Here is a 13,845-nt window from a genome sequence, read left to right on the forward strand (position 1 = left end):
CCCATGAAAATCATCCCACGCTCCAACCAAGGCTATGACCCCATTGGTGTTTTGGGCATTTTTTAGACGCCCACAAAATCCATTAGTTACTCCCCAGACTAATGGATTTTGTGGAGGTGAGCCACCTTCTTACAGCCTTATTTCTTTGTGAAATAGTTTTGGGCATTTTTTAGATGCCCATAGATATTTGTGCTGTCTAGGGGAATCGCAGTGCAAGATTTGAACTTATGTACCCATGAAACTAATCCCACACTCAAAACCAGGCTACGACCCCATTGCTGTTTTGGGCAGTTTTTGAATTTGATCAACCGATATGTTTTAAGTGACAATTGTTAGATTTTGCGAACAAAAACAGGGCCTTTCAATTTAGGTAAAATTTTCTTTCCAGTGAAATCTGGGCCTTAAAAACTCTGTCCACCGGGTTTAAATGAACATACTAGGCAATGTAGGTCCCAAAGTTATCAAGTCTACTGCAATCTTTAGCTAAGAGGCTAATAGATGGAGACTAGGAAGCAGGGCTCTGTCCATTCAGTGGTGGAATCTATGCATCTTCCTTGTTTAAGGATCACATCATGACTACTTACTCTTGAAGGTAGAGCAAGCTATCACCCCAGTAGCTTGGCTGATTATTATTTAAGATATAATATTTGCTATCTGATTTTCCTTTTTTTGACTCGCATGTCTTCTTTCAGTGGGTTTCCTCTTCAAAGAGCAAGAGAAATGAGAAAAATTTGGGTCTGGCTTAAATTTTCTCTATTGTCCATGAATATGCTTCAGAATTGCCCAGATGCAGAAGAGTTGGGAGGGACAGTCCAATCAAGGGAAAAGGATCGGATAACACTGGCATACAACATTACTCTGCTTCATGCATTAACTTGCAGGATTTTCCAAACTGCAGAAGATCTTTGAGCTCTTGGAACATAGTAGTCTTCCAGCCAAAGCACAAGGATATCCCTGCTGAACTCATGGAGGTTTCTCATTTATATTTAATATGACTCTAGGGACGCCAGTCTTTGCCACAATATGCATGAAACCAAAGGTTCCTCCAAACTGTCAGCATACTTGCTGCATGCACATGTGCATTTTTCCGCCTTACGTTTCTTATACAGATATGCTCTGCTTCCCAATCTGTGCAAAGGCCACCTTTTGGAATCAAATCATTACTAAGTGATCTAAATTGCATGGCTATTGAACAGACATCGCCTTCATTACGCAAGCTTTCCCATTCCACTATGAAACTAGGTATGCCCATCTGCATTTTTACAACAGCACAAACTTCTGCATTCTCCAATGCCAGTCTGTACTTCTGCTCGGAAAGCTTCAGTGCTTTTGTCTAAGAGAGTAAAGAAGAGTAGAACGCATGGCCTGATTAGCAGGATTTAGCACGTTCATGCTCCAAATAAGCATAATCTTCAAATCTTCTGAAATGTTCAAGCACCTTCAATGATTTCTGCAAGATTAGAATCCAAAATTTACTGATTCCCAAGTTGACGCATAACTTGAACTAAGCAAGATCTTCCAGATACTCTTGAAGATGTCCAAACAGCTTAGGCAAGTAGTTCTATGCAGAGTCTGATCTCGCAGGAGTCTCCCAGAGCTTTTTATCAACATACCACCCCTTCGAGATTTTATATGTTGGACGGCTTTCCTCTAAAACATCAAAACCTCCTGAAAGACTCTTAGCTGAATATGCCTGCTGATATTCATCCTGTCCATAGCATGTATAGACCCTCAGCTTCTCATCACAGCCATGCCTTGCATGCCGAAGAGTCGTCAAACGTCTGCAACAAATAATTTGGAGCATATTCTGGCACGTTCATTACTGCCAGTCTGCATTTCTGCTGGAAAAGCTCTCAGGATATCTAGTTATGTGAGCAGACATGGATAATTGGGTGTGTTTGAGGTTGCTTTCAGAAACGTTGTCAGAAGAGAAAGACCTGGTCATACACAAATGATTGATATCTGACCTACTAGAAAAAGATGAGCTCTTAGACATCTCATAATCATTATCATCATAACCAGTAAGAATATCTTCTCTAAATGAAGAATGATGCGGATGATGATATTGATCACAGCTTGATCGCTTATCAGCTACTCCGCCACTTCTTAGCACACCCCCTAGTTCTACTGGCACAAGAGGAGTTAATGAGTTCACCACATCTGTAATCAAGGGTCTATAACTGGGTTCTTGCTGGATGCACACTGCTGCAATTGCTGCAACCTGCAATCAGAATAGCACTAACATTGTTAATCTATGACCACTTGATACCACAAGATGCAAGCAGCTTGCAAATGCTTTGAACGTGTTTACAAACCATAGTGTAAACAACCAGAGGGTCTCTATCTTAGTGCCCAAAGAAGTCTGATTACCTGATAAAGGTGTTTCAGGTCCACAGAGTCTTTATGAAGCTGAGAATCCAGTAGATCAATCATTTTTGACCTATCAGTGAGCTGTTTAGCAGCCTGCAAACGAAAATCAAAAAAGTTCATTGGAACAGCCAAGCTCACTATTGGAGAAATATAGAACGATATTTATGGAGTTCATACCCATGTTACCAAGGATTCGCATCCAACTGGCATACTCATGTCAATGGGTTTCCGTCCTGTAATGAGCTCCAGAAGAACGACCCCAAATGCATAGACGTCACTTTTCTCTGATAGACTCCCTGCGAAGTGCAAAAACCATAATGGCCTTTTTGCTCAAGAAATCAATACTAAGGGAAAGAAGGTGGTCCTGAAATGGTCCACTCTTGTTCCCTTAGCAAAAGTTCAAAGCAAGAAAGCATTTAAGAACCTTTAACAACTGTACTGAAAGGTCCTTATAGAGCTTGATTAATTAAATAGAAGAATCAATTTTCTATACTGATTGAGAATGAGAGGGGCTCTGTGCATCAGTGAAACAATGCCTTCCTCAAATCCAGAAACACAGCCCACAAAAATTTAGCCTTTGGTTCAAAGGCAAAATCTGTGCCCCCATGAAGATAGGAAAAGAACTGCAGGTTCGCGTATCAATCCCAGCAAGCAGAAGCCCCTCTAAGTTATTTGAATATCTAGCTTATACTTTTCCTGCATAGCTTTTTTTCTGAGCTTGCGTCACTACAAAGAGAACCTTTGTTTCACCCTGACATGTGTGAAGCTGAAATAAACGCATGCTTCTAGTGGAGCATTTACCATCAAGCAGGTACTCTGGAGAAACATAACCTAATGTTCCTTGGAGCTGTATCTTCTTCCCGTCCATGAAATCTGACAATACAATAGCAAGCCCAAAGTCTGCAACCTGCACAGAAAACCTCTACCATTGAAGCAAGCTTATGTCATTTCCTCAGATTCTACTGAGCATAAGAAGACCGACTGACCTTGGCATTGAAGCTTGCATCAAGTAAGATGTTAGAGGACTTAAAATCCCTGTGAATGACAGCCGGGTTGCAGTGCTCATGCAAGTATTCCAGCCCTCTGATCGTGTCATGTATTGGATTGCAAGGAATTAGAGTCAGAAATCTACAAATATGAACAACATTTCCAGCAAGGTTAGAAGATAGCTGTTACTTGCCTTGCTGCTTCAAGAGCTATTTTCATTCGCAAATTCCACGTCAGTGCAGAACCTCGTGGATGGCCTGTGCATGACAAACCGATTTCACATAGTTAGACATGTTCAATTCTCTTTGCACTAGAGAAACTGTAAAAGGAAATGCTTTTACTGTACTTGCCATGCAACTGGTCTTCAAGTGATCTATTTTGCATGAGTTCATACACAAGAAGCCGCTGGCTGCCATGGATGCTGTACCCAAGTAGGGAGACTAGATTTGGATGCCGTATACCACTCATTAACTCTACCTCTGCCTGCCTCATTTCAAAACATAAACCTCAGTACCTGAGAACTTTCAGGCATGCATTACTCGTTTATGTGCATTCAACAACAGTCTGTATCCATCCGAAAAGTAGTCATCAAGATAAATAAAAACCAAAAGCATCTAGCCACCATAAGTTGCATTAACAGTGGAAGGTGCAAGAACAGCGAGATAGTGTGCAAAACATGAACTTCTTATCTCTTGTCTTACTTGGAAGCTAGTTGATTACCTTGAAATTCTTTTCAATGGTGCTCTTATCATCAAATGGGCTAAGCAGCTTCACTGCGGCAAACAAATTTTCATCCAAATGCGCCTTGAAAACACAGCCAGAACCACCCCTTCCCAGCAAGTTATCAGTGCTGAAGTTGTTGGTAGCAGTTTGCAAGTATGCATAATCAAACACACACACATTGCCTGGCCTCTTTCTCCCAATATTGATGTGGAAAGAGCCCAAGGCTGGTTTCAAGCGGAAACCAACTGACTGCACACTTATCCCTTCACCTGCAACATGTAGATATCCCTGTGAGTGCACTCAGTATCTTTGGCGTCTACTTCTTTTGTATGCTATCACATAATTCGTCATTTATAACACTACAAGACTTGGATACTGATGAAGCTATATTGCCAAGAGAACTAAGTGTGCCTGATGTGACTGTGAAGCAGTCTGTCTAACATCTTCTCAAACACTGGCACAAACGTAATCTTATGTGTGAGTGTTCAAATGCATGTTAGTCAATCAAATTTTTATGTGAACCTACAAGATTGATGGAAAAAATAAGAAGCCACGATTATTCTTTCATGCATTGACATGAATGAACACATAAGTACACAGAAAGGACAGTAGAGAGCTGCTCCCTTTTTCTTTTTTTGGGGGGGAGGGGGGCGCACAATGGAGCTACACCTGCTGGCTCTGTTGCCTGGTGAATGTACTCTTTGTTTGGTAAAGAGGATGTGGATGCTGAACATGCCTTCTTTCTATGCAAAAGATAAAGCAGCACCAAGGTGCAGAGCAAGCATCCGAGAAACAATGCGCCAACTATAACGATCACCAGGACAGCTCTGTGCAGATGTTCCGCTTCATGGATTGGCGCATTGCTGCCTATGGCAGGAGCTGAGGCTGCACACACAGAGCAAGTAAAAGAGAGTAAATAAAATACTCATCACTGATGGTTACCATTTGTCAGAACCCCAGAGCACGTAGCAGATCATTTAGCTGGGTTGTCTTCACAAATCCATGCAAATGGATTCTGCTAACAAAAGCGACTATATGAGACCAATCCATGAATTGATTAACATCAAGCCCCCTTCTGATTATTGACACACAGATTCACACACAATTTGCTACCTGGCAAGATAATCCGGTTAAGAAAGAGATGATCTGATTAAGAAAGAGCAACTAAATTAAGCCTAATCCACGAACTGATGAACATCAAGCCCCCTTCTGATTGTTGACACATAAAATTCACACACGATTGCCATCTAGAAGCTAACCATGGATGTCAGTGGTGGAGGGTGCAGAGGATGGAAGGACGGTAGCAACTGTGAGACGGAGGAGGCCAGGCATGGCTGCCACTGAACACACTGTCGCACACTGCAAGACCAGCTGCTCCCTAAATCATTGTAGCTGCCCGCTAATAATCAGCCTGGATTTGTTATGCTTTCCTTTTCGTAGACAGAAAGGAAGCACCAATCAGCCACCATTGATGGGTGCCATATACCTTTCAGGGCTGCCTTCATAATTAAAGGGAGGCACAAAACAATCCATTTGGACACAGTCAATGGGGACTAAATGCATTGCATGACACATGCCCGATTCCAACGTGACATAAAATTTGACGGTTGCAACACCCTTCAAAGGAGGTTTTACCTTCCTAGGAAAGGGTTACAAACATATTTACCCTTCAAATGAAAGGAAATAATAATTTTAGAAAAATAATCATATGCCTTTCTAATCTCACATGGTTAGACAATGAAAATTTCCTCTTCAAATATACTCTTAGTTCCAATCTTGTGAAAATGTAGAGAGAAAAATGGTCTAAAATTGTAAAATTCTTCCTTAACAGTGTAATATGAAAACTCATGTATGATTCAACACGAAACAGTTCATTGGCCTTACTGGCATGGATCTAGGTTCCATGGAAGAAATGACTAGTGCAATGTGCTTGGGATGTTTCTCCATCTAAGAGAGCCTTCACCCCTATGGTTTTGTGTTTTTTGTCGAGATGAGACACACACACCCAAACACCCATGGGGGTGCCTCCCCTCCTAAAACCAGCCCCAAGAGAGTGGGTAAGCACCGCACTAGAATTTTCCTAGGGAGCAGAGCTTACAAGCTATATAAATGATAGAGTTTGATTGCACTAGGGACCAATTCAGTGTTCAAGAGGGCAAGAGCCTAGAGTTTCACAAACACACCATGTGAATTTAGGTGTCTAACCAAGTGATGCACCCAATGAGACTTGAACCGACAACCTTTCAATTATGAGCCCAAGTGCTTATAGCTAGGCCATCACCTTTGGCACCCTATATTTTGTGTTTACATGAACCAAAATGTTGTAGGCTTCAAAGAGATTCAAAACATGTGGCTAGCCCTAGCACAGAACATGTATTATGGTGAAAATGTTTGGCTTGTGTAATGTCTAAACATCTTGCCCAAAAGTTTATTGGCACATTTGGTTGCTATTCTCATCATTGTCCTTCAAGAAATTGGCTATCTACACAAAGGTCACATCTCTTTGTCTAGACATTTGTCACCTCTCTTTAAAGAGGAGTGTACATACTTGGCCATATCTTTGCGGTCAACAAAACAAGTATTGGTCTAAAGTGATCTATAAATTCTATAATAATGACTTGTTCCATAAAGAAATGTCTCCTTATTTGTCTTAATTGTTGGCCCATTAAGTGCCAGAAGACTCTTTTCACTAAAGACTCCCCATGCCTATTTTGTCAAAAAGACTTATCAGAGAGGCCAAGCTAGATTCTCCTACTTGATCTACCACATCTTTTACAAAGGTTCCCAAAGGTTTTCAATATATATCATCATGTGGGGTAGAAAAGAAACCACTATGCATGTTTTTTATACCTACTTTTGCTCTTAAATGTAGGTAGTGTGAGCAACCTTTGATGTTGGCTATTCACAATATAAGTTTGAATTGAAAGTTCTCCATTTGTGTAGCAAAGAGAATCACCCTATTTACACTAATTTAAGCTAGGGAAATTGAGTTAGCTTGCAAGGTTGTCATGTGTCAAAATAATTTCTAAGAACCCTTGACTGCAACAATCTTAACTTGGTAGTTGCCACGTTGGTGCTACTCTTCTTACATTGATGTGTTTTACCACTTTCTAATATATTTGATGTGGACTTTGTCGTGAAGTATATTCACATAATCTTTTATATATTAAAGATGAGAAACCAAATACATCTAAATGTTGAGGATATTACCAATCCACAATGGTAGTATGAGAATGATTTTGATTCAAAAGGCACACTTTTGGATTAAAAAGTGAAAGTAATGATTTTATTTTTTTTCTAATGGCCTACATTACACAAATTTGTGTGAGGCTTATGATAGCCATAGGTGTGCCAAATATGGTGGCATTAATACAACTTTTTGTTTTAGCATGTGTGTGTGTGTGTGTGTGTGTGTGTGTGTGTGGGCACACGCACACATGCGATTGCAAGATTGCATTAGCAAGAAATATGAGTGAGAGTATGTGTAAAAGAAGCTAAGATTGTCCTAGGAGCAACAATCCATGCATAAACTCTAAATCCAAAAAGTACAAGGCATCCAAGTGACTCACGAGGGCAAACCACTTCTTCACCACTCTTTCACTTGTGCATCCTTAGAAGTTCAGAAGTTATTTGGTTTCATTTGATTATCCTCACTATAACTTTAACAAAGGCAACAACACATCCATCTCAAACTTCTAGCAAAGAATGTAGGCAAAATTACCATCATGTCTCCTTGATGAATCTAGCTCTATGAAATGGAAATTTCTGGTTTTGAGTCACTACCCCTAAGAGCACTTTGTTTATTGCTCATGAAAGTACAACTTGGGTCACTCTCACTCATCAGTTGAAGTAGACCCATGGGGTGTTTATATAGCCCCAGCTGGCTAGGGTTAGGGTTTTCCCTTCCCCGCAAGACCATTCACACCTACATGCCCTTATCCACTCCTGCATAAGGAGGGTTTGTATGCTTATACTCTCAACACCCCCTCTCAATGCCGAGTGGCATTGGAATGCAAAGCATAAGAGAATGCCCCCCCTTAACCCAAATTAGGATGCCTTTATAGGACATGCTTACAAGGATGGTTATAGACAGAAGGAATACAAGACTCAGAAGAGTCGATCATCTATGGATTGGGAGGTTAAATTGGCCTCCAATTCCTTAGGTACTTTCGGAACACTGGGATACTTATTACTGGTGATATGCCCAGTCTTTTTGCATTTATTGCACTTCATTTTTTCGGGATACTTCTTCTAGCAATTACTTACAATATGCCCTTTTTTATGACAGAAGGAGCACTTTGTAGAAGTTGTATGGACTAACACTTGCCCATGGGAAGTAAATGGTGAAGTGCATTTGTTATGGTTCCTCTTCTCTTCATCCAAGCATGAATGGATGGTACTTGCCAAAGTTGGGTTCGGGATATTAGTAAGGGTAGTAACGAGGTATGGAAAGACCTTCTTTATAGACTTCAAAAGGATGGAAATGGCATCTTCATCATGAATTGATGCTTGAACAGAGGCCAACTATGCCATGAGACCCTTCGTATGTGAAATAAACTTGCTTAGATCTTCTCCCTGTTTATACTCCAAGCTAAAAAACTCAATCTTTAGAAAAATCTTGGAGTTCTTCCCTATAGCGCCATAGAGCCTTTCAAGCTCATCCCACTCCTCCTTGGCAGTGGAGAGTTGATCAATATGATGAATTAAAGATTCATCCAAATGAAGCATGATGGTGGCCTGAGCTCTTTCATCATCTTCTACATCAAGAGAATTTGATGCATCAATAACTTTGGTCCCTTTTACGAAGGGCCAATAGCCTCATTCCATTATTTTATATTTCACTAGGACTTGCTAGGGATGGAAATCTTTTCCATTAACCTTGCATATTTGAGGCCTTACATTTGCGTAGGCCATGGCCATTATAGGAAGGTCTTACCTATTGCCTTAGGCAATGGCAATGTCTAGTCCTTTACACGTGGCCAAGTACAAAACCAAATAGCAGAATTGATAGCCCTACAAATGATAACCAACTTTAAAGTTGTAAGGATGAAAAAGGTTGGAAATCATACATATGTAATATCTCAAGGTAGGATTTTGACGGTCTTGTCCTTCGAACAACCCTTGATTTAAGTTTATTGTTTTCCTAGGTTTCAATGAGGTGAACTTTGACTGGACTTCTGGCTCCTCCCCACCTTGTGGTTTAGTGTACGAACATTTGGTTGAGCAAGGTCGATTAATGACTTCGACACTTGGTGAAGAGTCCGAGGAGATTTCAATCACATCAATATTCATGTTTCGACATAAGGCAGTAGTACTAATGTCACTAAATGCCTTTTCAATGCTTAGAAGCACTCATCTCAAGATTGAGATGTTTAGGTATTTACCTTCTCAAGCTTAGTGAGATACTTAATTGATTGCCGGTGTTGAGAGCGGGCTTAAAGGTATTCAAAAATCACGAATGCACTTTATAGCATGTGCTTCAGTGATTAAAATCATTGTTAATGATTCTAGATTGAAAAATAATGGAAAATAGGAAGCTTGAAGCTTCTTGGCTATGGCCGCTAGAAACCCACAGTTAGGGTTTTGCTCACAGTAGCCAGTAGAGGAGGAGTTAGTGCAAGCCCTCTTAGGTGGAGATGGCCCACTAGGGGAGCTAACAAAGCCCCATGGTAGCTAGGAGGATTGCGCCGTCTATAGGTCACGTCGAGCTTTGGGACATGTTGCCTGTAGATATGTGCCGATTTCTGTGTGTGCTGCAATGTTGCCCTCCATGTCACCCAATCTCAATGAGAGATGTGCCGTGTTGGAGTGCCTTGAGCTAAGGATGAAGTCTCCAGAAGAAAACAGGAGTTAGTACTGCCTCCTTTGCACACACCAGCTCCTCCAAGGCCAGGGGGTCAGCAGGCTTGGCTATGGTGGAAAAGAAGATTATTGAGAAGGCAAAAGAACTTCTTGTGCACTTAGATTAGGATATGGCTGAAGGAAGCTTATTGGATCAGAGTTGGCTTTGATACCATGTGGAAAATCAGAGTGGAAGCAAGGATTGAAGTGTGCACAAGAGGGAGAGAAGAGCTCACAAGTACAAGAACAAGTCTTGCTTATATCAATTGCTCATGAAAGTACAACTCGGGTCACTCTCACTCATTAGTTGATGTCGACCCATGGGCTGTTTATATAGCCCCAACTGGCTAGGGTTAGGGTTTCCCCTTCCCCTCAGGACCATTCACACTTGCCTGCCCTTATCCACTCCTACACAAGGAGGGTTCATATGCTTATACTCTCAACATGGTCTTTATGATTGATGCACAACTGGACTTATCATCTCTATTATGGAAAAGTCACCCACAAGACTAAATATTTGAACCCCACGATTTTGTGGTCCCACAGAGATGGCCATTGGCACCTTGTCAGCCCCCTCATGGCATCGGGTTATGCCCCAGCTTAAAGAAACATCACATTTTAAAGACATGATACAAAAACCATTAGCTTGAAAGTTGGAGGGCGTTGTTGCATGTTGATAACTGACAAATTTTTGTAATTTCATGCCCCAGTCTTCATGTTTGTGGAAGGTTTGGTTGGAGAAAACTACTCTTTGATTTTGTTTTTTAAATTAAGAAATTTGTGAGGGGGGTGGGACAAAGGCCAAAAACTTGTTTTAAGGTCAGGGCCATGTGGTAAAAATTTAAAACTCGTACTGTGTACAGATCTGACGTATGGTGGGAGGTCGCATGTCAAAGGAATCTGGATCCCGATTCCCGACGATCGTGACCGTCGAAAATATCGACGAGCAGGATTCGCTTCTCGTTGGGTCCTTCTTTTTGCTCGCGGCGTACAATTGTCCGCGGCATCCAATAATTGATGACTCCCAGGCCTTGCTTGTTGCTTACAAGGAAGGGCTATCATGATTCGTGATGGTCTTAGCACAAGCACATGGACGATGGCCTTCGACTGCCTTCTCCCGCCATGCATCACTACACCTCTTCCTTGTAGCTACTCGGAGTCACTACTTACTTACACTCAAGGTCAGGCCACCCCCACGTCGTGACTTGTCTTTTCCAATGTCTAAATTCATAGCAAGCCTAAGGCTTAAACAAGGTGCCACATGCACATCACTTCACTTGCCACACATCCAAGAAGTAGTAAGTGTGATGTCACCCCTCGAGTCACTGCTTGCACTCACACTCAGAGTCACTACTCACATTCATTGAGAACTAGGACACACACAACTCCATTGACCTACACAAGTCCATGGGATGAATTCCAAAGGCCAAAGGGCGTGTAGAGTGGTTTTTGAGGGAGTCCATGGACTGAGGGAGTACCCTAAAAAATGAGAGTAATCTCATTACTTCAATATTCCCCACATGGTTGGAGCACATTACACACATTTTTGGAAGCAAATTAAGGTGCCATGTTATATTATTTTTCTTATATTCCCTATAGGGCACAACATCATCCTAGAATTTGAGAATGCAAGAGCAGCTAAGAACAACCGATTTTTCTCATTTTTAGATGTGTTAAATTAATTATCATCTCCAATATTTCTCAAAATTCCAATGTGGAAGAGAAGCATAGGCTTTGACAAACATTCAATAATGCAACTTTCTAGCTTGATATAAGACATACGAGTGCTCTTTCGCTTTTGATTTAATATTATGTCTGGATCTCACTCATAGCATCTAGATGTTTGGAGTTAAGGCTCTCCGCACACAAATGAGTGGAGCTCAATGCAAAGAGCAAGTTCCCTACAACATGAAGTAAGATAAGCAAAAGTAGATTCACCTAAGGCTTACAAGCTTGGAAAAACCAATAATATTCCATTCATCTAATCAATAGCAATCTAGGAAGGTTGTTGATATTTGAATTTAGTAACATATAATGGGTTAAGAAAAACGAGCATTCACTTCAAAAGGCTTGCTAAGTGACACAAAAAGTTGGCTCACAAGTTCCAAAAGGTGGATGATACTTTTCTAACTCACACAAAACTTTAGAATTTGAACACAATAACTAATATAAGATGATATTGCTATGGTGTTTACATATGACTATGTGTAATTTTGTGTACAAAAGCTATAATTTTGCTAGTGATTCACAAAGTTGTAATTCTGCTAGTGATTTGCAAAGTTGAATCACAAGTTCCAAAAGGTTGTTGGTATCCTTTCTAACTCAAACACAACTTTAGAGCTTCAACATAAGAAGTATAGGATGGATTGGGACGAATAAATGATAAAAGAGAATAATAATTAGTTCATCCATCCTTTTAATACATGCCATAGTAAATTGCATATGCAACACCAATTCCTATGAAGAGAATCGAATACTTAAATCTCATCCCATTTTGGAATATACACAATTACAATACATCACATTTTTGGACCATGTTGGTGGAATTTATCTTCCCTAGGAAGTGGACATCTCTTAGTGTTAAGTTATACTTTTAACTTTTTTTACAAATACACCACAAAAGGTAAGTATATGACATCTTAACATTTAGGTACTTGTGGTAATGAAGGCTGTAAATTTCAAGCTTAACCTTACCCTTTAATAAAAAACGAAGGACATATAGGACACTGTTTTACAAGAGAAGTTGAGATAAGTATATGGCACCATAATATTGAGATGCTTAATACTATTGATGTAGTTTAAATTTTCTTTCTAATTTTCACAAAAATATTTGAGTAATAATATGAATCACTTCTTAGAGATCTTGGTATTTCTTAGGTTAAATAAAGTTGTAATGAAAAATTGATATAAGACAAGTCAATTTCACATGCAAATGATATTTCTTAACACCTTAAAATACTTGTAGGGATTCACTTTTTAGTCCTAGCAAATTCATTTAGTCTTTGAGGTTTTGCATGGATCTTTGAGGGTGAGCATTTTCTAATGTCGGGACATTTGAGCGTAGATGCTAATTGGATCAATTTGAAATTTATGGTGCTATTCCATGTGGTGTGCATCTCTTTTTAAACCACAAAATGAATGTTCATGTATCTAGTTAAGGTGCCGACATTTCAAGTGTAGTGCACATATACTACAATTCCCATTGAGGATCATGAATCTCAAGGGCACAACTAGTTTGTTTAGATGAAAACTTTCATGCAACTAAAGCTAGTAAAGTTTGTTGATTGTAGTGGAGAGTGGGTGCATGTATTTCTTTGTAATTTTAGGCTTCTTGTTTTCTCAATGATAGGTGAGAAGTTGTATGACTTTCAAATTCTCATTAATGATTGGTAATAAGAGTCATTATATACATCAACTCACACATAAGAAAATTAGTTAATCACTATAGGAGTAAAGCTAATAACAAGGAATATAAAGACCCATACATTATCTTTTTTGAAGCATTAAAATTTTCTTAAGGCATCTAGGTATCTATTTTAAGATCACAATGGAACCTTGATTTTCTACCATTTTAAAGATGTGTTTAAACATGAAATATACCATGATATAATTGCTCATTGACTTTTAGGAACCAACTAGCACTAGGGCTAAATTCACGTTGGGGTGGAAAATTTTCTTGGGCAAGGATTTTTGGAAGGTGTCATAAAAGTGTATTTGGAGTCTTTTTACATTTTGCACAAAGAATCCAAAAAGTGTTGTTTAGGTTGTCGACCCTACCTTTCACACCTGATGGAAAAACTGTTGAAAAGTGTTTAGTTTTCAGGAACACCTAACATCTTCAGATGTCTTAGGCTCATTTCCTTCCCCTTTTGTGTGAATCTATCTTCCCTCTTGCGTCAACTTGTCACCCTTCACAATGATGTT

At 39.9% G+C, this 13,845-nt stretch overlaps 1 protein-coding gene across 1 annotated transcript; it reads right to left on the reverse strand.

The window, feature by feature from the left end:
• Positions 1 to 344: 344 nt before the first annotated feature.
• LOC148040880 (putative receptor-like protein kinase At1g80640) lies at positions 345 to 5,558 on the reverse strand. The gene is made up of 10 exons (XM_087672537.1): positions 5,340 to 5,558; positions 4,750 to 4,965; positions 4,078 to 4,349; positions 3,708 to 3,840; positions 3,551 to 3,614; positions 3,357 to 3,453; positions 3,172 to 3,277; positions 2,548 to 2,666; positions 2,371 to 2,463; positions 345 to 2,221 (listed from the first exon to the last, which is right to left on the reverse strand). Exons 1-10 carry the CDS (start codon positions 5,410 to 5,412, stop codon positions 1,820 to 1,822), a joined length of 1,575 nt encoding a protein of 524 aa, XP_087528663.1. The 5' UTR covers positions 5,413 to 5,558; the 3' UTR covers positions 345 to 1,819.
• Between the last annotated feature and the right edge of the window lie 8,287 nt (positions 5,559 to 13,845).

This window comes from Lygodium microphyllum, chromosome 1, assembly GCF_053477565.2.
Source record: "Lygodium microphyllum isolate KBCC chromosome 1, Lygodium_microphyllum_v1.1.10, whole genome shotgun sequence".
Lineage (NCBI taxonomy): Eukaryota > Viridiplantae > Streptophyta > Polypodiopsida > Schizaeales > Lygodiaceae > Lygodium > Lygodium microphyllum.

Coding starts and splice junctions, on each gene's coding strand:
- LOC148040880 (XM_087672537.1), bottom strand. CDS start 5,412: ATGCCTGGCCTCCTCCGTCTCACAGTTGCTACCGTCCTTCCATCCTCT. Junction 3,615..3,707: donor ACTTGAAGACCAGTTGCATG/GCAAGTACAGTA, acceptor TGTCATGCACAG/GCCATCCACGAGGTTCTGCA. Junction 2,222..2,370: donor ACCTGAAACACCTTTATCAG/GTAATCAGACTT, acceptor TTCTGATTGCAG/GTTGCAGCAATTGCAGCAGT.